Source organism: Rousettus aegyptiacus, unplaced genomic scaffold, assembly GCF_014176215.1.
Source record: "Rousettus aegyptiacus isolate mRouAeg1 unplaced genomic scaffold, mRouAeg1.p scaffold_m13_p_11, whole genome shotgun sequence".
NCBI lineage: Eukaryota > Metazoa > Chordata > Mammalia > Chiroptera > Pteropodidae > Rousettus > Rousettus aegyptiacus.
The window spans coordinates 70,147,325-70,174,319 of record NW_023416286.1 but is presented as its reverse complement, the minus strand read 5'-3'; the positions used below and the strand labels follow the sequence as shown (position 1 = coordinate 70,174,319).

Sequence of the window (26,995 nt, the reverse complement as noted above, 5' to 3'; positions counted from 1 at the left end):
TGAACAACATGGTCACTATAGTTAATCTTACTCTATTATACATACTTGAAAGTTTCAAGATAGTATAACTTAAATATTCTACACACACACACACACACACACACACACACACACACACAATTATGTGAGGTGATGTAGGTGCTAATTGACCCTACTGTGGTAATTATCTCATAATGTATAAGTACATCAAATCAACACATTGTATACCTTAAACTTAGACAATGCTATATGTCAATTATATCTCTATAAATCTGAAAAGAAAATGACAGCTGGAATAAAAAAGCGAAGAAACAGAACTAGGTTTAAAGTTTGGTGTCAACTAATAAGTGAAAATTTTTGAGGCCTCTTAATGTTTTAACTCAGTGTTTCAGTTTCTTGCTAGGGAGGAATAAGAAGTGTTTTTATTGCTATTTTTTGTTTTTGTTTGTTTTTGTGTGTGTGTTATTATTATTTTTTTTTTAATTTAAGAAATGTGAGACAGTAAGAAGGCAAAGATAAACCCATCTCTCCTCACCCTTGGATGAATTTGCCTCCTCTTTTTTATTTTTGGGAACGATTTCAGGTATGAATATAGAAGGAGGATCAGGAACCAGAATACACTAAAATTCCCTATTTTATTTACCATATAGATAAATGTACACTGTTAGTGGAATTTCTAACTCTACACAGTTTAGTCTATCCTCAGTGGGCAATTAGCCATACTATAAGCAGCAAACCTGAGATGGAGACAGTTTGTTAGTTTAGGACGAATGTTTGGCTATTTCTAGTAGACAGGATTTAAATTTATCTAAAATTGTAGACAAGCCTTTCCTGCCAACCAAATAATCTCCTGTTGTTTACAAACAATTGGAATTTGGAGTCCCATTTAATTTGTTCATGAAGACAAACAGGAAGGGAAAGAAGTGAAATTCTTAAGACTGCAATATAAACAATTTACCAATGATGGGATGGAGACCATTATTAGCTAGGTTCTCCCCAGCCCTTTCGCTTCTTCACCCTCTTTTCCTGGAATTAAACCAGAATGAAGTTAATATGGTTAGCAGGAATTTCTCTTGTTTAAGAGTTATTTAAAAGTAGGATGGAAAGCTATACAAAATGTTTTCCTCATGTTATAGCATAAACTGAAAATATCCAAGTCTCAGCCATCACTTCAACTATCTGTAACAACTCTTGTTGGAGGGGTCGGCAGTGGAGAAAGCTTTAATCTGGGGAGATGTAAAGACAAGATTAGCTGGGAATGTCTGACCTTGAAATTCAGAATAAGAAATATACCGTATAATAAATTTCAACACCTTCTTTCAGATTCAAGAAAACATGAGCAATATGCAGTAGATGTTCCTCTTAATTCTATTTCCCTTTTTTTTCTGGCTTTATTGAAATATAATAGACAATTAGTTGCCCGTATTTACATTATACCATTCGATGAGTTTTTTTCAATTATAGTTGGCATACAATAATATATTAGTTTCAGTTGTATAGCATAGTGATTAGAAATCTATATAACTCATAAAGTGATCACCTCACTAAATCTAGTGCTCCTCTTCCCCTTACATTTTATTACAACGTCGTTAACTATTTTCTTTATGCTACACTTTATATCTCTATGTTTGTTTTGTAACTATCCATTTGTACTTCTTAACTCCTTTGTCCTTTTTCGCTGTTTCTCCCAACACCCCCATCTAGTAGCCCTCAAAATATTCTCTGTATCTATGAGTTTATTTCTGTTTCTGTTGTTGTTAATTGTTTTTTAGATTCCACATGTAAGTGAAATCATGCGATATTTGTCTTCTCCATCTGACTCATTTTATTCAGTGCAATACCTTCTAGGTCCATCAAGGCAATATCTTTTTCCATCCCCTTCTTTTTGGTCTGTGTGTGTCTTTTAATCTGAAGCAAGTCTCTCGTAGGTAGCATATATAGGGGTCTTGTTTTCTTACCAATTCGCCCACTCTATATTTGGGTTGGAGCACTTAATTCTTTTCCATTTGAGGTACTTGTTGATAGGAATGTACTTATTACCATTCTTTATTCATATTTTTGGTACATGTTTTTTTATTCTTAAAGAAGTCCCTCCAACATTTTCTGCAATACTGGCTTGGTGCTGATAAATTCCTTTAGCTTACTTTTGTCTGGGAAGCTCTTTTTTTTAAAAAAAAAAATTTTTAATAGTACTTCATATAATTTATTAATGTCATTTTCTACAGGACACTGCAATTAATTCAGTGACATCAATATTGACCTCATACAGACAAAAGATGAAAACTGGCTTTTCTTGTGTACTAAGTCCAAAACGTGTACTAAGGAGTTACTACACACAATGGTTATAAGAGATAAACTTTAAGGATGACTCGAGTTTACAGTAGTTACTTCACATGGTTTTCCTTTAAGGCTTAGATGCCACCCAGTGCTGCTGCATTTGTGCAAATGCCAGTTCTGGACCACCCAACTACCTTTTATTCCCAGCCTCACTTTTACCTGTTTTACTGCTCCCGCTGCTAGACTTGGCAGATGATTTTGAGAAGAGTCTTGTCATGAACTTAGAAACATCAGGCAATTCATGGTTGGAATTCGGCATATTCATTGACTGCTCCATCTTCCATCTCATGTTAGGGTCACTTGTGTTGACCATTTTGAGCAGAAGCACAAATATCAACAATGGAAGAACCATCATCACAACCATTGGGTTTATCAGAAAGTCTGTCCAGCAGCATGATTCCCTTTTTAAAAAGTAAGAAGGTGGACCTAAAGGTTTTATTTGGAGAGGGTAGGACAGTCTGACCACTTCTGATGTGTTGATGTAATTCACATATCTTGCTCTCCTTTTTCCTTTTGAAGTGATATCCACTCTGTTAGGATCAAACCTGTAAGATGAAGATATAACATCCACTACATAAGATCCAGAAGGTATATCATGAACCACGAAACTCCCATTTGTCTTAAGGAAGTTGATGTACTCTCTGTCTACTAGCACTCAGGCCGTGAATATCCAGCCTGGGGCTTCACCCCTGGAACAAATGCATGCCCTTCAATTTTGAAGCAATCTCCTATACCTACCCCAATCCCTCCCCATCCTTTGGCAGAAGCCCCAGGCACCTCTGAGCTCTGGAAATCTCCTGCTAGTAGCAGCAGAAGGACGCAGATGAAATCTCACAGAGCAGCAGCTCTCAGCGGTCTGGCCCGTAGCCCTGGAAGCCCTCCCCGTCTCCCAGGTGCTCCTGCCGAGAGCGGTAGTCAATGTCAACTGGGAAGCTCTTTATTTGTCTTTAGACTCTAAATGATAGCTTTGCTGGATAAAGTATTCTTGGTTGTAGATCCTGGGTTTCCATCACATAGACTATTTTGTGCCAAGTCCTTCTGTCCTGTATAACTTCTTTTGGGAAATTGGCTGCCAGTCTTATGGGTGCTCCCTTGTAGGTAACTAATTGCTTTTCTCTTGTTACTTTTAAGATTCTCTCTTTGTATTTAACATTTGGCATTTTCATGATGATGTGTCTTGTGGGGGCCTCTTTGGGTTCCTCTTTCTTGAGACTCTCAGTTTCCTGAGGTTGTATGTCTATTTACTTCACCAGGTGAGGAAAGTTTTCCATCATTATTTCTTCAATTGCTCTTCAACTTCTTGTTTTCCTTCAGGTGCCCTATAACACAAATGTTTTTACATTTAATAGTGTCCCATAGGCTTCTTAAATTATTACAGTCTTGGCTTCTTTTTTCTTGTCATTCTGATTGAGTGTCCTTGAGTTCCCTATTCTCTGTATCAGTGGTTCGATCCTCTTCTTTATTCGCTCTGTTTATTCCATCTAATATAGTCTTGATCTCAGATAATATATTCTTTATTTCTGACTGGTTCCCTTTTATAATTTCCATTTCTATTTTTATGTTTTTTTTTTTTTTTACTCTTTGTTAAAGTTCTCACTGAATTAATTTATACTTCCTCTAAGTCCATTGAGTGTTTTTATAACAGTGTTTTAAACTCTGCATCTGTTAGATTACTTGACTCCATTATTCCTGGATCTCTGTTCTCTTCTCTCAAATGGTTTCTGCTTCTTTGTCTACCAATTTTGGCTGCTTTTCTGTGTCTGTTTCTATGTACTAAGCAAAGCTCCTAAGTCTCCTGGTCTTATTAGCGCAGCTTTGTTTAGTAGCTGTCCAGTGTCACAGTCCTAGAGGGGTTCAGCTGCAGGCTAAGTTTGGCCCCAGCTCGTGCCCCTCCTGGGCCACCTGTTAAGATTCAGCAAGCAATCCACAGATGCTGTTCTTATGGTTGCCTCAAGAAACCATACCAGAAACTGAGGTCAGCTGTCACCAGTATGAGTCTTGGCACTGCTCAACAAGGAGCATCTGACTCACTGAACAATTGGATGTGGCTTGGGCGGGACCAAGAGTTGGGGGAGGCAGAGTTTCAGGAAATCCTCTAGGAGGAGCGACTTCTGTTATCCAATTAGATAATGTCTCAGCTTTGGCGGTGCTGAGTGTGCACACCGGAAGGCGGGAAGGAGCATCAGAGGAAGTGGATACCACCAGCACTTCTGCCCGGGAGAAAACCTTGCCTCCAGCCCTCGCTCTGACAACTCAGTGTCCCCCTATAAGTCCATGGTGCCCCCCACGCAGCCTACCTGGCACTAGCGCTCAGAGTGAGCAGGTCCATCACCACGAAAGTCATGGCCCTTTTCAGAGGCGTCTACAGCTGCTGGCTGCTGCTGTCTCAGCCTGTGTCCCACTCAGCCTCTCGTCTTCACCCCCTCCTACCTTCTACCATTGCAGGTTGATTAATTATTTCTCTCTCTAGTTGTAATGCTTCTGTTAATCCAGATCCCAGGTGACTTTGCTTGCTGTTTTCTCGGTGTTTCTGACTCAACTTTGATTTGGTCGCAAGAGGGATGAACAAAACTCTATCATCTACACCATTTTTTCCCACTCTAATTCCTATTTTTCTTTTAACTGAAAAGTTGGTGAAATCTTTAGCTTGACATAACATCAGGAGGTCTTTTGGTTTTATCTCATTTTAGATTTCTCCCCTTGCTTTGTCTAAGTTCTGCTGGTTCGTTTCCTAGCTCCTTGGTCTGTGTGTAGCACATTTCCTTTCCTTTCCTTCCTAAGAACATGCAGTGGTTTCCTGGGTAGAGTGTGGAGTGGAGCCAGATGCCGAGGATCTGGTCCTGGCTTGGCTGCTTCTAACATGGATTTGCATGTAATTAACGTAAACTCTCAGTGCCTTGCTTTTTTCTCTCTCTAAATGGGATTTAACTAATGACTTCATGGGGTTGAAGTGAAGATTCAATGAGTTATTAAATGAAAGTTTTCTAGCACATACAAAGTATATACACTTTAGTTACTGTCTTATTTCCAGTGGAAGATTTGGTTTAGTTTCATCTGAATTTGTTCAGCTTACACTTTTATTAACCAGTCCTTTCAACGGTATTCTTGAAAGGTTGTTCTCAGCATAATAATAATAATAATAGTAATAATAATAAGCAATTAATATAATAAACAATAATTGCTTATTGCTCAAGAAACAGTTTCTGTAATGAACATTATTATTAATTTCCGGTCAACAACCATTCATCCTTAACTTTTAAATAGCATCTGGCTTTCTTTTGGGGGAATTCTCTCATTAATTTTAGGTACAGTTTGTCATTGAAGGTGCTTTCTTCTCCTCCTCAAGCCTAATAAGGCCCTTTTGGAATTCTGAGGATTTGATTTGTGGCAGGGTGATACATAAACTGAAAATGGTTGGACCTATTTATTCCAGCTGTAGCACATCTGGATGAATTTCTCAAATAGCTCCATCTAATTTACCCTCTCTAAAAGCTACCTGATTGCCACCTGAGTTTTCCTCTTAGTTCTGAGTGCTCACCTTATATCCATCCAGTACATTATCTTTTTATATATTCAAGCTGGCCAGAGTGGATTTCTTTTACTCAAAACTGGTGGATCTTATCTGATACAGATTCTTTCTCTGTGTGTTAGTGCAGCAGCTCTACTCTCCATCCACCCTTTCTGGGCAGATTCTAGCATTTTGCTCTGTTGTGTTCTGTGTGCTCTACCCAGCCGCCTCTGTGTTCTATTCCACTGCCACAAAATTGCAAGCATATTTCATTCTCATGCATTTGGCAGAAAGAATCATTTCTTGATTAGTATCTGAGTTGAAAATGGTTTCTCAGCTGAGCAAAATTATCAAAGCTGAACCAGGCTTGTTTATAATGGCCTTCTATTTCCCCAGTGCCTTCTAAAGGATGCTGCTGTGGTCCTTGCTAGCTAATAAGTGGGTGTGTTCTGGTCATGTACCATATAACCACACCATCTGGCTGATGCTTAGTGGACCAGAGATGTGCATCCTTCCCAAGGCAGCAAGTCCATAGTTTGGCAAGGCAGAAACTTAGGAGCTGCACAGCCTGACTCAAAAAAATGTGAAGTGAGCCAATCATATCTATCTCTGAGGAACTTAGAATTGGGCAACAGACCTGCCTATGGCAGTTAACCTTAGGGACATGTATCACAATGACATATGAAGAGTTGCTATTATGAGGGCTAAAGTTCCTCACTTGGAGACCTGTGCAAGCTGAAGCAGAGAGGACCCCTGGAAGAGACGTGGATGGATGAAGCAGTCTAGCAGAAAAAATCAGAAATGCATGAAAATGTGATCTTGAGGGGGAGAGAAGAAGACTTTGATTTTCGATGACTTTCCTGATATAGTTCCAGTGAGGCCTTGCTCTACAGCACTGCTACTCTCAAATTTCTGGGATCTTTATATATCTTCAAAATATTATATCCTACACTTCTTCCCCTATGATTTGTGAAGCAAAATGTTCCTCGCTTAAAGCAGATATTATAACATTTCCTGTGTAACACCAATAATCCCACTCTTTGGGAGTAGAAGGTAAGTATTATTTCCATCAAATAGCATAAGGATTTTCTTGTTATTACTATTTTACTATTTTTAATTAAATTATTTGCAATATGCTACCCTTCTTCCTAGATTGCTTCTTCATCTTATTGTCAAGCTTGTGGCGATCTATTACCAAGACCCGCCCCCAACACTAGGCTGAGCCTTTTGTCACTGGTAGCTCACCACATCAGTATGACTCATTCAGGAGCACCATGGTTCAATTGGATGTTTAAACCTCTTTAATTTTTTCTTTTACAGGAAAAGGTAAATTTGAGTTTTCAATGGAATTGGGACACTTGCTCTATTCAGATGCAGTTTAACTAACCCTACCCCCTCTCTTTTTATAAATGCTAATTTCCTTTGAAACATAGTGTGGAAAATCTTTTAGGAGTTTCTTGGAATCATGCTGTTACAATAGTACGTGACTTTTAAAAACTCTGCTTACTGAGGTAGTATTGCATGGTGGGAGATACCTTGAGGTCTGGAGTCATATTTGGTTTAACCTCAGCCTTTGCAAGTTGTTGCTTTGCTTAAAATCCTTCATTTCTCTGATCTATATATTTTAAATGGTGATAATAATAGTACTTGTGTAATAGCTAGGATATAAAATAATCTGCTGTAATAATAAAATCTCTAACTACAGTAGATAAAAAAATACTGCAATTTATTATTCACTCAAATACCAGTCCAAAAATAGGAGAGCGTTTCAAGTAGGAAAATGGTCCTATAATCCTCACACATAGCTGCAACATGGGGGTCCAAGGTGATTACTACAATTTTTACCTTCTCCTTTTAGTAAAAAGGAGAAAAGAATGAGATCTTATAATAATTGTTTCATAGGAAATACCTGGAAATTACCCATACATACATCCTTACCCTTTGCTAAAAGGTCCCCCTAGCTTCAAGGAATGGTGAGAAATATGTTCTTTGGGAACCTGGCTTCAAGGCTGGAGAAAACGAGAAGAATGGCTAGTAAGGTCGTTTAATTTTCTGCCACAGTGCCTCACAAAATTGCTGCGAGTTTACATTAGCTACTATAATTTATATTACATTAGTCACTATAGTTTATATTAGTTACTATTTATAAATGTGTTAACATGGAATATAGAGTTACACATCATATACAGATTCTCAGTTACGTGTCAATTCATTTTCAAAACCATTCGTATTCCTTCTTTGGAAAGAAAGAAAAGTTTTTTTCCTAAAGGAATCATAAACACAGTTTAGCACACTATCTAACCCAGAGTTACTCACTCATTGTATTGCTATTTTGGCCATATAATTCTTTGTTGTGGGGGGCTATCCTGTGCATTGTAAAATATTTAGTCGATTATATCCAATAGATGTCAGTAGCACCGTTATCAAAAATGTCTCTAGGTTTCGTTAAATATTCCTTTGGGTGGACATGTGAGATTCACTGGTCTCATCAACTTTGTCATTATTATCTTCAATGCATATATTGATTTTAATTAGCCTTCTGAAAAACAATTAGGAGTGTCTTTACCTTTTATGTTAATGAATTAGTAATAACATTCATGACAGCTAGTTAATGAGAATAGTTTAAAAATTTGCCATGTCAAGACACATACTCTCTTGTATTTTCTGGAGTTCTCTACTTATTCATTGAGTTAAAAATAATCATGATTTTCTGTTTTCAGCTGATGTGAACTTTTTGACCCCTTGCCTCTTGAATTTGCAAAAAGCTTTCTCTATAATATATACTACAAAATGGCCACCAGTGGGTGAATTTGTGTTCTTTAGAGATCCATATGAAAGGGTGTTGGGTAAATGGCTACAGTTCCCTACAGGGATATTTGGGAAAATATTATCTGAAAATGCCATTGAAAATCCCTCAAAGTAGCAACAAATTGCTAATTGAGGCTAAAAGGACTGTGAATCCTCAGGAGATAGAAAAGTTAGACAGCTTGATTGATTTGTAGTTGGCTTTTTATGCATCCACCTCATAATAACGTTTGTTCTAAATTATGCCATGTGAATGAATCCCAAGCATTTTGTCTACAAAATTCACATGCACTTTATGAAATCATACATCGTTTAAATAGAATTATTGTAATATCATGGCATAAAGCTTGAGAAACTCAGAAAAGATCAAAGATAAAAATGGCTAAATTTTATTTCTCTCCCCCCAAAAACTGTAGTTAATACTTTAATGGATGCCCTTCTATCATTCCCTCTTATCCTCTTTCTCCTTAGATATAGATATTTCCAATTTATGTCATCATCAAATAATAATAATTTTATCATCTTTCCCTGTGTAAGAAAAATTCTTTTTCTTATCTATTACATCATTTAGAATCTCTATAAATTGTTAATGTAGATAATAATGGTAATAGTGGGTATCCTAATCTTGTTTCTGACTTTATTGGAAATATTTCTGTTTTAATCAAATGTGACATTAGCTATTGTTTGAGATAGATATTCTTTGTCTTTATTTTGCCTAGATATTGCTTACTATATCAAATATTTTCTATTGATGATTGTGGTTTTATGATAATATTGGATTTAAACACGTTTCAGTTTCTATTAACATTGTCTTATTTTTTAATCTCATTTTTGATATAATAAATTATATCAGCAGGTTTTCTAATATTATTTCATTGCTGTAGTTAACTATACTTGGCTATTTATTCATGTATTTTCAGATAATAATAGATTTCATAGATTCTTTAAGATTTACTCTACGTATAATTTAAAAGATGACTAATCTTTTCAATAACATTTTTCAGAATCCTTTTCTAATGAGAGAATTGTTTAACAAATGGTCACAAATTAATATTATCTATTATCACTTAAATGCTCTTATTAAATCTTGCAGTTGGAAATTTGTTTTAATTATTTAAACTTATCATTTCCTAAGAATGTTTAACTAGAAAATGCCAGTTTTTCCAGGGAACATTTAGTATAAACTAAATATAACTAGATAACTAGAGTTCTATAGAACACACTTTGGGGAACAATGGTTTGCTGTTTTTCTTGTTGATGATAACTTTAATAATTTCAGGTTTTCCAAGAAAAGAAATGAGATGGTTTCATCTATTTTTATGTGCCTGATGAATTTAGCATTGTAATAATTGTTTCATTTACCTTGCTGCTAAACATTTGTAAGAAGAACAAAGTTTTCTGTTGAAGACATTTCTTTTTTGAAAACATGGCAGGCACTTCCCTGGTTATAGCTCCAATTCAGTTTTCTAATACTTCCTGAGTAAATTCTGATTTGTGTATTTCTCCAAAAATAATAATTTTTCTTTGAAAGAAAAGATCTATTAGCACAGAACTCTATTAATATTCTCCTATGATTAAGAAAAAAGCTCTTGTAAGAACATTTTTTATCAAAGGCCTACTGCAATACTTTTCATTTATTATTTCTTAATCTTGTTAGATGTTTTATTTTAATAGTCTTTCTGATGAACCTGCTCCCTCGATTCTGCCCCTCAGTTCCACTGTTATTCTGTTCTATGATTAACTTTTGTCTTTCATTATTTCAAGATATTTTGCTCTTACTTTCCTAATTTTAGTTGAATTCTGACTGTATTTTGATTATCTTATACATGAAGAAATTTAAAATGAATTTTAAGTACTATTTCTTACTTATAAATGAAACAATTTAAGATTATGCATTGTAAGTACTATTAGAAAACTCTCTGTTGGCAGGTGGCCTTCACACTTTGATATTTTTTAAGTAGTCCTAATTGTGCTATTGTAGAATTTATTTTTTCTTTGAATCAGAGTTATCGGGAGTTTGTTTGTTACTTTGTTTATTTGTGTGTGAAGCAAGTTTCTAAAAAATTAAATTTTTGTCATAAAGTTCTGATTTTAATGAATTTAGTGTCCTTAAATTTTCTTTTTAGGTAACAGTGGTACACAGTGGGAAAGTTGTCAGTCTGCTTCCTCATTTTGGCTTGATATGATATACATTTTTTGTCATAGCATGCACACACCTACTTCCTTCACCTCCAACTTACCTTTTTAGAGACTTTATTATCATTAGTTCCATGTCCCAGTGATTTAAGTTTATAAGGAAATTATAATAGAAGATTGAAAAGCCCATCTTAGATCATTCTAATCATGGTAGCAGCTTCTTAAAATTCTTCTGTAGCAAAATTATCTGTGTAAGTGTAAACTGTTTGTTTCTATTCCTTTCATTTTTATTCTCATTTGTTTCACAAGTGCTTGGCATATTGTTTTCAAAGACACCTACAATTTATTTTATCCCATCAGCCCTTTAGTAATGTGACCTTATTATTCTTTTTATCAAGAGATAAAGTTTTTTTCTCTTCTCCTTGATCTGTGCTGGTACTATGGTCTATAATGATCAATGAAATACAACAGATGTGACATTGTGTGACTTCTGGCCCCAAGTATTCAGACATCTTGAAGCTTCCATTCTCACCTTAGAAAGATGCTCAGCCTAGACAACTCAATGATAAGAAGAGACTAAGACTACCAAGTGCACAGACAGCCTATGTGGGGGACAACTGCTAGCATCACAGCCCCAGATATATGAAGGTGTCATTTTGGATCTTTTAGCCCTAGTCAAGCCACTCCAACCAATGTTGTATGAAGGAACTGCCAAGCTGTCTCCTATTAAGCTTGCTTGAGTTCCTGACCCACAGAGTGATGAGTAATAAAATTATTGTTGTTTTCAGTCACTAAAGTTTGGAGTGGATTGGTATGCAGTAATAGATTACTAGGACCGTCATTTCTTCCTTTAGACATTATGTTGTCTTTCAGGGTAGGAACAATGTCCAATACATTTTTTTTTTTTTTTTGATATCTTTCCACAGAGCAATGTATTGATTGCACAAAAACTGTAACTAAGTAAATTAATTCCACTTCACATGCTTGAAGAAAATTTCTCAAGATTAGGTTGATAAAGTTCAGTGTGTTTTGGAAAAGCAGCTTTGTTATAATTTGGTATTTTAATGCATGACTTGTATAAGCCAATGGATTGTATGAGGTCTTAGAGCTGTTAATCAAGGTCTCTGAGCACCTCCACTCCCACAAATTTTGTGAACCACAATCCTGTGACCAGTCCCAGCTAGAACCACTAACAAAATAGAGAATAAAAATAGGTAGGTATAAATCAATGGAGAGAAGAAGAGAATGTAAATTCAATCATGCTGAATTTCAAGGCAGTTTAATTTGTTTGTTCTGAATTGTGTATCTTGGCCTTCTATTTTAGAATAAAATAAATATCAAATAAAGGACAATCAAATAGTATAGAAATGACAATGTGACTCCTACACAATTCCATATTTTCTCTAAGAACATCACAAATCAAGGAAACAATTATTAAATGATGGCTATAGCAAAATGTGACATCAATGTATTACCACAAAATCTGTAGTCTTTTATTATGAGGCAAAATAAAAGCTAACCTCTGAGTAAAGCATAACATTTCAAAGCAGATGTGTACATTATAAGAGATTTTTTTATTTTGATTCCTCCTACCCTCCTTCTTATTCTCTCTCCTTTTTTCTATCCCTTACTCCTTTCTTCCTTTTCTTCCTCCTTCTAGTGAATGGGCTAATATATATATATATATTTATATATAATATGTATATATTATATAATATGTATATGTATATATACATGAATAGTTGAAGTACTAAAATGTATTTTTGTTCATATTCCTTTAAGTAACTAAATTCAATGTTTTTATTGGTTGGACATAGCTTCCTATCTTATTGTCATCTCTGACAGCTATACTTGGGAAGTTGTGTCTTTATTTATCTATTTTTATTTTTTCTATTAGTGTCTAAATAACAGTCACTTGTACTGAATTACTGCAGGGATTGTCTCTCTTTCTTTCAAAAGAAAGTCATTCATTAGAGTGCCTTACCTTTACCAAGAGACATGTTCTCAGCTTTATGATGGCTGGCAGCCAGAGAAGCAATTTCCTTTCCTTTAAAAGTGGTTGGAAAGCATCTGATTATATCGGGAAGAGGTATTTCAGTTTTCAAGGTGAAAGAACACTTGCTTCTTTTATAGATAATGGAAGAAATAAGATATGTTAGTGAAAGACAAAGGGCATACCAATTAAAAGTATTCAGGAAGAGTGGGATGTAGTCTGTCCACATGTTATCTCAATGTAAATTAGCAGAGCGAGGTAACAATACCAGTTTTCTGCTTTATGACATAAATAATTCTGCTTTTAAAACAGGTTTTCATGATCATATTTTCTATACCAGAACAACTGACAATAAAATATTTACTACTTAGGTCTCAAATTTTGTTTCCTTGTGTCAGACTAATATCAAATGCTCAGAACAGGAGTTATAATGCTGGGGGCTGGGGCAGGGAACCTGTCTAACTTATTTTACTGTGGCCTTTAAAATTTTGTTTAAGAGAAAGAAAACATGGAGATTTCTGGAACTAATGATATAAAAATAATAGTTACCAAAATTAACTTTAATTGTTGTGATTCTCAGATAAAACAACATAAGTTAAAGATGCCCAGTCCACACGGGGTATTTAATTAATATTTGTTGTCTACCCTTTCCCACATATTCTCTACACTGGCACCATCCAATACAATTAAAATGTGAAACATAAATACAAACCACCTTTGTAATTTTAAATTTTCTAGTAGATACATTTTAAAAAGCAAAAAGCAATTTGCAACATTACTTTTAATAACATTTATTTAACATCATACATCCAAATGATACAATTTGGATATGTAATCAATATATACATTATTAAAAATATATTTTATTTTTTTATACTGGGTCTTCAAAATCTATAATGTAGAGGTTTTACTTATAACATATGTCAATTTGGACTAATCACCTTTCAAGTGCTCAGTTAGTACGTATGTCTTGCGGCTACCATAGCAGACGGCACAGCTTTATGTTTTCTTTATGCAATTTCTACATTTATTTTTCCTTCATGCTTATTTCTAGGACCATGTCTTTAACTTCTGGTCTTTCTAGTAAAGTTTTCCATGTCTCTTTGGGGGAGACACATGAGGCCCCCTCTTCCTGCCTGTGGAGGTTTTCATGTGCAATTTTTCTAAATCTTCATACCTCTTTATTATCACTTTAAGAGCCAACTATCCAGCATTTACTTAGGAATTCAGCAACTTTCTATGTGCAGACAATTCACACATTAACTCCATTTGTTTCTAATGTCCATCCCTATCTGTTTCTCTGGGGAAGCTATTTGACATCTTGTAACTCAAAATCTCTACGGCTCAATTTTGAAATTTGTAAAACAAAAGTGTTAACCAGATGATCTCAAAGGTCTTCTGTACCTTTACTATTCTGACTCTGGGGTTCTTCATATTAGCAACTAAGACTCAACATTGTGAGGATGGCTGCTCACTCAATGTCTTGTGTCCCCATTATGGTGAGTTATTTCTATATGCACTGAATACCCTAAGCAAAAACTCTCACTTCTTCCTGTATTATGTATGACCTATATCTAGACCTAATCATCTAATTATCTAGACCTAATTACCTAATTATCTCTCCAGAAATTTTGTAGGTGTTATTCCATCTCCTCACAATGTCTCTCTCTAGTGTTTGTTTGATTTATCACATTTTTAACTTTATATATTTATAGTAAGACACAAACACAAGTGGTCCTAAGTTTGTATTTGTAAGGGAATATGAACTAAACTTTGGGAAATTAAGATCTTGAGTTAAAGACCAAAATTTAATATCGGTCTGAAGGTGAGCAGTAAATGTTGGCCTGATCTAGAAGACCTCAAGGAAGCTAGAATGCAGAAATGTTAGTTAAGAAATTAATCTGTCTTATTTTTTACCATCAAATAGACTCTGTACCTTTAAGGTGCAAATTATGAAACTCTCTATTAATGAGGTAGTTTAAATGTCATAAAATTTGAATTTTGGAGTATATAATTCAAGTCCAACCTGTGAAACTTATATAGTCATATGTGATCATGGAATATTTTCAAAATATGCGATATAGTGCCATTTCAACTGCAGCACTGCCAGGCCTCATGAAGAATTAGAATGTTGTTCATCTTGTCCAGTATGTAGTATATATCAGTCCTTTCAGGATCAATAACATTACTTATTGACCAGCAGCATGCCATCAACTTGCAAGTCCCTAGAAGATCCTTTCTCTTCTACCCACTCCATTATACCCATGGTTCAGGGCTCTTTACTGCTTCCGTTATTACTATTATAACTGTATCTGCTTCTGCTACTTTTGTCTTATTGAAAACATTCAGAGATAGTTGAATTATATATTACACATTCAATGTAAAACAACTTTCCTACTTAGTGTCCTCCAGACTATAATATAGAGAGATAGCTTCCTTTACGTCTAACCTAGAACTGACATATTATTTGACAATTCAATTGTGGAAGGGGTTTTATTGTCACATAACTCAAAGCATAGCAACTTCCATGCAAAGAACTACCTAGAGCTGCTTTTCCTAATACGTTTTTGGGCATGTAGCAAACATTTAGAGCTTTGTGAGTTTCCTAGGGCAAGCACCTATTGTTCTTCTAGGAACTCTTTGAAACACTAGTATTATAAAAACAAGTAGGATGCGGGAGCTAAAGGAGCTCATGGTCTGTCCTAAAGGAGCTCACAGTCCAATGTAGGAATGCGAAAATTGTTATTTGTTAAAAATGTGATTATGCAGAGAGTTAAGTGGAAGTGCAATGAAGAAGTGGTTAAATTTAGTTGGAGAGTCCAAGAAGCCTTCATAGAAATGTTGATTTTGAAAAAAAAAAAAAAATCTGAATCGTAGATGTTCCCAGTTGGATGTGGAGATAGGAAAGAGGAATGAAATTCCAGAGTGACGATGCAATCTGAATGGAAGTACAGATGTGTAATCCAGAAACCAGAAGAAATATATTATGTTAAAGTGTAGAATGCATGGTTGGTACAGCAGGAGATAAGTGGGATAAGTAGCTGGTGGCCTGACTATGGAAGGCCATGTGCTAATGAGTTTGGACTTAATTCTGCAGGCAATGAGGAACGACTGAAAGGTTTCATGCCATTGAGTAAAATGCCAATATTTGTGTTTTGGGTTGGATAACCCTAATAGCAGTATAGAAGATGAATCGAAAGTTCAAGAGACCCAAGGAGCGGGGATTTTACCACTGCCTGTGAAAGTGGTGGTGAGATGAGGCTTTGAAAAAGAAAGCAATAGATGGAATGAAGGAATCAAACAAGGAAAAGGAGAAGGAATATATGTGTAGGTGACTGATGCGGGACTAAGGATAAAAAAGGAGACTAGAACTATTCCCAGGTTTGGTCCTTTATTTCCATGTAAATCATGGTGATTTTGAACTATGATTCAATGGGAACCCAGGAAAACAAGAGTTCCAACCAAAGAGGTATGGTGGTTTCGGTCTCTATTTTAGCTAAAGGTGTGGAAGAGAATGTCAGAAAATGTCTGGAGAGGAGAGAATGCCCAAAACAAAGTTAAAGGAACCTTCATACTGTTTTCCATATATGGAATTTAAACAAAACAAAACAAATAAAACAAAAGAAAATAAAAACAGACTCACAGAAACAGGGACCAAAGGGATGGTTACCAGGAGAAAAGGGGTGAGAGGATAAGTGAAGGGTAATATAAATAATATTGTAATAAGTTTGCATGGTGACGGATGGTTAGCATACTAGAATTAGTGGGGTGATCATATAATAAAGTATAAAAATGTTGAATCACTGTATCATACACCTGACACTAACAACTAATATAGTATTGTATACCAACTACTTTAAAAAGAAAGACAAAGTTGTAGAGATTCTAAATTTCATGAAGCGAGCAAGCAGAAGAGACTGAGGAATATTTAGAGAGTAGGTGGAGAACCAAGAGACAGTAGCAAACAAGTTAACCATGATGAGCAGTGCACGTAGGTCAAAAGAAATAAGGACTGAAACAACACACTGGAAAATAGTGACATGCACTGGAACACTTATAGGGCAATGGGGAGGATAGAAACTTGCTTTAAATCATTCAAAAAAGTATTCAAAAAAGTAAATGTGAGACAATGGAGACAGCAATTTAAGATCATTCTTTCGAAGACTTCGTTTAAAGAGGAGAGCTAGCATAAAGTGCAGTAGGAATCAATGGAGACGATAAGAGACGGTCTGCTTTTCTTGATTACTCAATTAATCTATAAAATGAGAGAGCCGTATTTGGCATATTTATAACCCATAAATATGCTTTCTCTCCAAAAGCAAGAAGAGAAAAATTAGACAGAAAGAGGACATAAATGTTGGACCAATTCATATCAAGAGTAACGCTTGGCGGAAAAAAGGAGTAAATCTTAGCTCTGAGGAGGAAAAAAGCTAAACAATTTTCTCCAGTATTAAAGAAAGGTGATATAATCAATGCAAACCCTCTTTTAAAAAATCTGAACCTCTTTAAGGGAGTAATTTTTGAGAACATTACATGAGATGGTATGTGCAAAAGTGCTGAACATATGATGTGATTAGTACTGATTTATCTATTTGCTCCAAACCTTACAATTTTCTCTTTTCAATACTTGTATTTTGTAATATTTTCCCCAAATTTTTCTTGGCACCAGAAAATTTTTTCTGAAAAAACCATTAGTGTAAACTCTGATTTCCAATACTATCATTGCCTATTACTTCATCAACTTCAGCATTCAACTGTCACAGACCTGGTTAATTTTAAGTTGGAGCTTCTTTCTCTAAGCCCAGAATTTGTTCCAAGTCTGTTCCAATATGGCATATCATTATAAGAAGAAAAAAAAAAACTCAATGATTAAAGTCCAATAAAATTATTTTCTAAAATTACTTTAAAAATAAATATAGCAATAAGTGGGAACGTAAAATAGATACATGTGGAATTTTCCAATATTTCTACAAGATTTTTTTATGTAAAGCATCTGTTCTCCTCTCCTTTCTTTTTCTTTTCTTTCTTTCTTTCTTTCTTTGGTCGGTCGGCTTAGTCTTGCTTTGTGCTTTCTTCGTGGCGGTTCGTTTCGTTGTCGGTCGGGCAGCTCCTCGTTCGTGCGTTGTTCTTCGTCTTTCTTTCTTTGTTGCTTTCTTTTGTCTTTCTTTTCGTTCTTTTCTTTCTCCCTCTTTCTTCTTCTTTCTGTCTTTCTTCTTTCTTTCTTAGTTCTTCTTCTTTCTTCTTTCTTTTTCTTTACCTCTTTCAATCAATTTCTAACTTTTAATCTATTTCTTTAGTATATACCTGCAATTTCTAAAAAATAGTCTTTAATAATATAGTTATACTTTTCCAATTTCAGATGTTATGTATTCACTTACTACAGGAAAAATGAATATTTAATTCTCTTATATCCCCAATCTTCATTTTTCTCCCATTTTTCAATATGTTTTTGTTTGTTTAATCAGTAATCAGTTTTTACATTATTGTGAGTGTGTAAATATTTTTCACAGCTAACCCATATAAGTTATCATGCACATATTTCTTTTCTGTGATTTTTTGGGGTTTTGCTTTAAGTTGAGTTAAAAATGTGTATGTGTGTATCTGTGTATGTGTGTGTGTGTGTGTGAGATTCATTCCCAAACTCCACTAAAGAGTAAATGTCTTCTTGATATTTTAAATATGTAGACATTTCTATGAATTTTATTGGCTTAGAGGCACCCTTCTAGGAGAGTTTTCTCCTCCTGATCTGCTCCGGGATTATTGCTTTCTCGGTCCTTTGCACAGCTATTGCTTTTTTGAGGGGTGCAGATAATCTACCTTCACAATCATCCTCCCATTGTATTTCACCTGAACTGAATTTCCTGTGTGTAGGTTCATGTTCCTTTTCTTGGTTTACACTCTCATTCTGGTGAAATGTCTTCTATTAATTTCCTGAGAAAGAGCTCACTCATGGTATATCAAGTTTGTTGTGCTTTATAAATATGAAATGTTCTTTTCCACCCCCACATTTTATTTCATTTTGCTGCTGTGAAAATATAGGCTAGAAATGATAGTAGTTCATAACTTTGAAGTCATCCTTTTGTTTGTGTAGTATTGTTGCTGACAAGTTTGATGTCATCGTGATTTTTTCTCTCTGGAAATTTTGCCTGTGTGTTTCTACATTTTAAAGTGATATGCATCGATGTGGGTCTTACCCCCACTGTGTTAGACATTTTATGGACTTTTCATTCTCAACTTCAGTTTTGGAACATTTTATTGAATTATTTCCCTGATAATCTCCTTACCATAATTTCTTTTGTACTCTCTTTCTAATATTTCTATTATTAAGTTAATGAACCTCTTAGATGGGTACTCTATTTCTTCCTATTTAATTTTCTACATTTTGACGTTTTATTCTAATTTATTAGAGATATTTTTAAATTAAAATTCAACATTTTCTAGTTATTTTTCCATTTCTGCTATCATATTGTTTTGAGTTTAAATGCATTTTATTTTTAGACAACCTACATGACGTTTTCCTTAAAAGCAATGCCTCCACTCCAAATAAATCGAGGTTAAAATAAATGAAAAGCTCAAGATAACATTAGTCCTACTTGTCCTAGTCCTGGTTTGTAGATGAAAAGCAGCAGCCAGCTACAATGACAGGCGATAGATCCAAATTAACAAGAGTTGTTAATATTTATCCATTTTTAAAACCATCCTTAAAGAAAATCACATATGGGTTAAACCATCCTCACCATACTCCAGCAGAACAACCATACCATCTGGATTCATGTTTTCACCAATAAAGAACTGGTAGTTTTTTTTGTTTTGTTTTGTTTTTTTGTTTTTTTGTTTTGTTTTGTTTTTTTGTTTTGAAATTAGCAAGGATGTGCTTGATGTGTTCTGTAATCCTGTCATAAAGGGCTTTTCTCCTTCTGGTCTGTTCTTCAAGTTTCCCTTTGACTGGTTCCACATAACCATTGATGTACTTCTGATAGGCTTCTCTTGTGAAACTGCTTTCCTGCAAGTGATGGTCCATGACAATATCAACACCAGTGATTACTGCTCTATGAGTACATTTGCCCTCGGGGCCTTCAGCAGAGGCATTTCCACCAATGAGTGAGTCATCAATGTTACCCTCTGTCCTACAGACCGTCTTCCCCTCCATTTCTAGGCATAACCTATCTGTGATCTCTCCGATCCTGTAGATTTTGGAGAACATCTCATTATGGGTGATGAAGTCCCAGTAGATGATAATGATGATGGCAAGAAAAAGACTAAGGCAGCGCTGGCTTAGCAGGGGCCAGGAGTTCCCAGCCCCCACCATGCAAGAAGAGGGCTGTTGGTGGGGAAGGGAGACCAGATGGAAAAGCTCTGCTATCATATTTCTAATTTTCAAAAGTTTTTCTTTACTTGTCTAGATATTTGTTTATATATTTTTACTTTTCCTTTGTATTCACAACTTGGCTGTTTGGCACAGGGACTTAGATTTTGGCCTACCTCAGCTTTTGACATACCTTCCTCACTGAGTTTAATCATTTCTAGTTTTTAAAAAGAGTTATTTAAATTTTTTTTTCATATTTTATTATCTTCTTTAGTATTATCATGTTTTTTGTTTATGAAAGCAAAATTTTCTATCTCTGGGAGGCAATGTTAAGCAGATACACAGTTTTCTTTTGCTTCCATTACTCTGTCTTCTTCAAATTTGTTAGTTCTGTTTGGCCTCTGTATTTCATGTAACAGGCCTTTTTCAAATATCTAGGGATCCTTTGCTGCCCATAAATATGAGTCACTAAACATCTGATTAGAAACTTATGGGCTTGTCAACTGGTGTGCCTTCACCAGTTGACAACTAAATCCACTTACCTATTTTAGTAGGGTGGCATAAGAAAACAGGTAAATGTGTTGTTTTTGCTGTATAATTTAGACAACTTGGAATATATAATTTTTGATGCAACTTCTTAAGATATAACATTATTTAAAAACACTGATCTAAGCATGGAAATCACAAATTCCAATGTTTTGTAAAATGCAAAAAAACAATAACAACAAATTTCTAAAGGTGATAAAATTAAATCATGAATCCCTTTTGGTAACACTCTACATTTATTTTAATATATTTCACACATCTCTTAATAACCATGAATTGTAATATTCTCAATAGATCGACTCCATACTTCTTCTTATTAATCATTCTGTTATAATGCTGGAAGTGCCAAAATGTCTCCTCATTGCAGCTGCATGTTCACGGTCCAAAACATTCTTTCCAGTATGACTTGATTATCCTCATCAAATTTGTAATAACCTTCATATGTGAGGTGAGAGAGTGAAAAAAATCAATCTTGCCACCAGTAAGAGTAGATTTTATTTTTAGAATGGACTTGGAGGCATAATGTGAATTCAGATTAGAAACAGTGCAACTAGTTCTGAAAAGAATTTTTGGAGTAGTTCATTCTATAGCAGAAAAACTAACAAAAATAAAAAAAATAAATGTAAATAGAGTAAAAATCTTTTGAAACCTGTTTCTCATTTTCAAGAACTTGATAAAATATTTAATAATTTTAATGAATAAATGAATATTGGGTCAAAGAAGTATAGTAGTAAATGTTAAAACTGAGGCAAAGGAGGTATATATCTGTATATAGTGATGTCAGTATGGCTTCAAACCAATGTGCTAGTAGAAAAGAATAAACGGCATGTAACTTAGGATAAAGAACTGCCTCCATTCTTATAAGATTTAATTCTGAGGTTAAATTTCCATTTTAATTTCTATGAGTTAAAATAGCCCACATCAGTGAATGGTTTTTATAAGAGACCTCTATATGGCAAAAGAAATTGAAGAAGGTAACAGAGTTCCCCTGAGGGCTAACCACCCCTATTCAAGTTAATGAGATATATGCCTGAATAAGGCCTCAGTCAGACATTTAAAAAATATATATGAGATTAGAAAAAAAGTACTGTTTTTCCAAATAGCTTTCCTCCTAATGAGCACTTCAGATTACATTAATTAAAAAAAATATTAATATACATGAATTCTTTTTTCTCCAAATAGTTTATATATTTTTATGCCACTTGTCCCTCTGTAAAGGAAAATATTTTTATAATTACTATTGCATAGAACAAAAGGGAAAGCACAGCAAAAAGATTGATGGGAGAAGAGCGAGGGTAGTGAGATGTTCTGAAATTAAGTAAATCGAAATAAAAATAGAGAATATTCATGTTTCTTTTCCCTTACTTCTATTTTCAAATATGCACTCTCAAATTATTAGAGAAAGATATTATTAAGGGCTTAATGGCATGTAGTTCCATCAGATTATATAAAGAAAATGAAATATATTTACAGTTTCATCCAACTCTGAATTTTAAAACCAACAGAGAAAACAAAGTTAAACAAATTAAAAATAGAAGTTAAAACATTACACAAAAATCTAAAGAAACAGTGCGAGGCGGATCCAGTTCCAAAGAAAAAAAGCCTATGCCAATTAAAAATTCAGTGGGACTATTTTATTGTGTAAGTTGTGAACTCACTTTGAAAGATATCGAATGCATTTTTAGTAATTTTTCAAAACTGGTCCAATTGTTCAATTCCATTTCACTTAAGAAGGTGAAAATTGTGTAATGTTGACCAGAGTTTAAACAGTTTACTACCTAGATCAGTTATATGTCTATCGTTCATTCATTGTTTTATTTATTTACCTTATGAACAATTACTTAGTGTTTCTTATCAGCTGGGTATCAGGACATTAAAGAGGAAAAACACATGGTTCTATTTCTTCAGGAACTCAGGCAGTTGGAGAAGGCAGATACAAGGCCCTATAGCAACAGAACTAACTGCTATGTGATAAGTTTTTATAGAGATGTGATGTTTAGTTTAGTGGAGAGAGTAAAGGAAGATTTCAGAAGTCATGCTTGATTTCAATCTAGGTATGACTAAGTTCTCAACAATAAATTGGTGGAGGAATCATTTCAGGTAGAAGGAAATATGTAACAGCACAGATCATGAAAGAACATGGATTGTTTTGGAAACTGCAGCATAAGCTTGGAGGAATTCAGGAAATGATAGGAAATGAGATCAAAGAAAGGTGTTTGAAGGGTGTTAGGTATGCTAAACCAAGGAATTTGTGCTTTAGTATTTAGGTATTGGGGAGTCAAGGATTTTAAGAGGGAGGTAGAGACATGATTAGATTTGCCTTTGGAAAGATCTTAGATAGCACCATGAAGGGTGAACTGAAAAAGATTGAACAGCTAGGCAGAGAGAAAAGTGAGTATCAATTGTAATTAGAGAAAAGAATAGCTTTGGGAAATATTTAAGAGTCAGAACTATCAGGTTGTCATCATTAATTATATTTGGAAGGAAGGTAGAAAGGAACCAAGAGTGATCACCTGGTTTCTAATTTGGCCGAATGGTGAATGATGTTTCTATTACTTAGGTAAGGAGAGGAAAAGCAGAGGAAAGATAATTCGTTTTGAGTAAATTGGATACTTTGACAGTAGAGAGTAAAATAATTTACTTAAATATACATACAAGCAGAGATTTTGGGAAAAATAGTTTACTCCCCTAAAATAAATAAAGCTTTCTTCTTTTTTTAAATTTAATCCTGGAAATGTACTAATAATACCCATTGATCTCCACATATCTGTAAATTTACATTTTCTATTCCTGGAATTAGGTATTATTTAAACTAACTTTTTCTGAAACATTGCCTTGGCAAATAGACTGAAGAAGTATATAGACTTAGGAAAGTGTTTACAGGTAGAAATTCTGTTTCCCCATTTTATTACATTAATGTGTTTCCCTTTTCTTGATCATGAAGGGGAAGAATTCAATTAGAGGACATCTTAAGGTTTGAGCTTTGCCTTGTAATAACTGGACTTATTTAGTTATCACAGGACTAACAGATATGCCTAAAAACCACCTTATATTTCCAAACATAATATTGTTGATCTCTCTCTCTCTCTCTCTCTCTCTCTCTCTCTCTCTCTCTCTCTCTCTCTTTCCTTTTGTCTCTCTCTTTTCATTTTTGGACCAGGGACGAGACAAGTGGTGACCAGACGATCCAGTCTAGAAAAGCATAATTGCCAACTCTGATTTAAGCTGGAAAAACTCCTCAAAGGAAAATGGAAATTTAGCTTTAAGATAGTAGTTTCCATGTGTGAGTGGGTTTTAAGTTCTCCAAGGGAGCAAAGAAAGAATAACAGAATTTACAGGATTAAGATGATAAGTTTATTTTTAGGGAATCTATTTAAAACAGCTATTTCATGCTTGTATATATTTGTACTAGTAGAAATAATTAAGCTTTTTTTTTCCAGACCTTAGTGTTTCCCATCAATACTTTAGAAGGAGTTAACTGAGCTGACAGATTTGATTACTAAAAATGGTCAGTCTCATTTTTTATTTCACTTTGACATAAGACTTGGCACAAGTCTATTACAAGCTATGCTCATTTATTGCTGCACTTCTAAGTTATAAATCTGGTTTACATCTATGGAAAATGTAGTGCAGAATTGAAGACATGTCCAATTATCTGGGCAATTTGTTTTATGAACTTATACCAAATTAAATAGAAAGCATCACCAGTATTTGTTCTTCCTCTGTGGGCTGCAAATCAGTTAGAGGGGGGAAAAAAACAACAACAACAAAACACTTTCTCGAAGAGGGATATTGAAAGTTTTGGCTTTTCAGGCTGTTTCCCGAATGTGTTCTGATTAAAATAGGATCCGAAAGTCTGATTGATAGTCCCCATTCCCTTTCTTAATGCCACAAATATGTTCGGAAAGTCGACTCCTATGATAGGTAGAATTGCTGAGCTGGATTGCATTGCCTTCAGCAGTTCTTCGCATTAGAGGAAATGATTTGACTAAGTACTTAAATCATGGATATGCAAGGCTGGTTTTCTCAGGAAACAGTTATTGAAAGGGATTTTTTGAGTCTGTCACCTATAAAAATGAAATAAAATTTTTCCTAGGATGGGCAATCAAGACATAGTATTATGTGTATATGCTTTTGGATTTTAAAATTTAGACTCATTCATCTGATCAAGCATAATAGATACAGGTGAGTTGTTAAGCATTTACATATAATCACTTTTCCTTTCAAAGGGGATAAAAAAGATATCGATATGGGGAATATTTTAAAGTAAAAAGCTAATGAACACTTTACCCCATCTTTAAGATAATTTGCCAATAAAAAATGCTCTGTTAGGTTCAAATCTGCAATCACATATAGCAAATCAATTAACACAAATAGAGAGATTTAGAAAATAGTCTTTTATGATAAAGGCAGGATTTAATTGCCTGGTAAAAATAATTTATCTTTTTGGATGAAGATTTTGTTCCTTAGAGGATAGTTAACATACTTTTCTTTCTTTCTTTCTTTCTTTTTTTTAATTCTTATATACAAATTTAAAATTATTTCTCAGGAGAGCTATTTTAGAGGCCTTAAAAAGAATTTCCTTATTATCATATACATTTTCTGATCTATTTTTCTTTCTGTTGTTAAAATTAATTGGATGCTGTATTAAAATATATGCTTTTCTATAATTCTCCCCATAGTATTTATATGATAGTCTATTTTCTCCACTTACCATACCAATTTGCTTTTAATTTGAGTTTTCTTCATGTTTCAGTTCACTGTTTTGACAGAATTACTCATCAAGATTTTACTTGAAAAAGAAAATAATTCGTGTTCACACTTTAAATTTAACTCATTTTAGTCTTTTTTTATTTCATAGTCCTATGAGCATTACAATGACAGAGACTGATGTGGTTTTAATGATGGCAGTGAGGTTTTCTTTTGCACATTCTTTCTCATTTCCTCTTATCTTCTATTCCTTAGGAAGACTGATAAAGACAATTGAGAGGATAAATAAAACTTTTTGACCCTATAGTTTCATTTTTGGAAAGAGCCTTTTGCCTGCCAGTGTTTACAAGTCTATTAGGCCTTGTGTTCAACAGCCTCCTGAGTATGTGGTGGTCAGCTCACACAAAGGTCTTTACTTAGTGTGTTACGTCAGGTATCATCAACCAACAGTTCTTGACCTGGACTCTGTCTAAAAGACAGTGAAAGACAGATCTAGACAGGAAATTCCTGCCCTGTTTTCAGTCACCGTTTCTTCTTCTCAGTTAGATCAGCTTGGGATGGAGTCTGGGGGAGAATAAAGTTTTCTTCTGATGTGGAATCAAAGGATTTCATGAATTTTTCCAAAAAGTCCATAGGAGCCCATGGAGTTGAATCAAAGAACTTCCATTTCCTCATTCAGGATAATTAAGGAAAATGATTAAAAGAACTGTATTTTTAGAGTGTGTGTTTTATGAACACAATAGGAGATATTACTTTAACTTAATATTTAATTTGTTGACAACTCTTGTTTTTATGATGATGATTTAATTGTTGAGTATTTTTCAATTATAACGATCATGCTAACATCTATGCTAATATAATAGACAATGTAATACTTCTTTGTATGGATTTAAAATGTCTTATTTCAATATATATCGCTTTATTTAAAATTTTTATGAAATGGTTAGTACAAATTCTACAGAATTTAAATGGGATTTCACAATGACTATACTTTTAAAATCATTCTTAAATGAGGCCATTATAATATTAAGTAGCTGCTATATTACCACTTCTTCGAAGCATTGTTCTAAAAAATAAATGGAGAAAATCATTCTCATTCATGAAGGTCAATTTAAATTTAATGGTGCAAACTTCCTTTTTACTTTAAAGAAAACTACTACTTATTAAAAACATTTTGACAAAAAATTACTTCACACAAAGAAGCTAAATACCACAGTTTAATGTTTCATTACAGTGCTGGGAACATTAAATCAGTAACAATGAAAATAAAATGGGACAGAAGGGCTGTTAATCAGCCTGGACTTTATCCACACGAGAGACTTGAAATTTATGCTTGAGTTACTGAAAACCGATGTATATAACACCTGAACATATGGGTGCCACATTTCGTTCTTTGAAAAAATCTGGTTTTTAAAAAACGGTAATTGGACACATCCTGATAAATACTTCCTTTCTGAAACATAGAACTTAGTCTACCTAGTAGCCCTGCCTTTTCATCAGGAAATTGTGCCTTACCCTACCTCATTGTCCTAGAGATGTCATTTTACTATATAATAGTTGATCAATTTCAAATTGGAAAAGTTATAGTACTCCATTTTCTTGTCCTCTGATTGAGCTAGTTATGGCTACATGATTAAGGTTGGCCAATGCATCCTTTCTCTAGTATTTTCTTATT

The 26,995-nt window shown here is 34.3% G+C and overlaps 1 protein-coding gene and 1 pseudogene across 1 annotated transcript; both read right to left on the bottom strand.

Moving 5' to 3' along the window:
• Window positions 1–2,446: 2,446 nt before the first annotated feature.
• Window positions 2,447–15,024, bottom strand: LOC107517874 (annotated as a pseudogene).
• A 4,445-nt stretch (window positions 15,025–19,469) lies between these two features.
• On the bottom strand, window positions 19,470–19,962 carry LOC118600340 (translationally-controlled tumor protein-like). The gene is made up of 2 exons (XM_036228336.1): window positions 19,615–19,962; window positions 19,470–19,562 (listed from the first exon to the last, which is right to left on the bottom strand). Exons 1-2 carry the CDS (start codon window positions 19,960–19,962, stop codon window positions 19,470–19,472), a joined length of 441 nt encoding a protein of 146 aa, XP_036084229.1.
• Window positions 19,963–26,995: the final 7,033 nt, after the last annotated feature.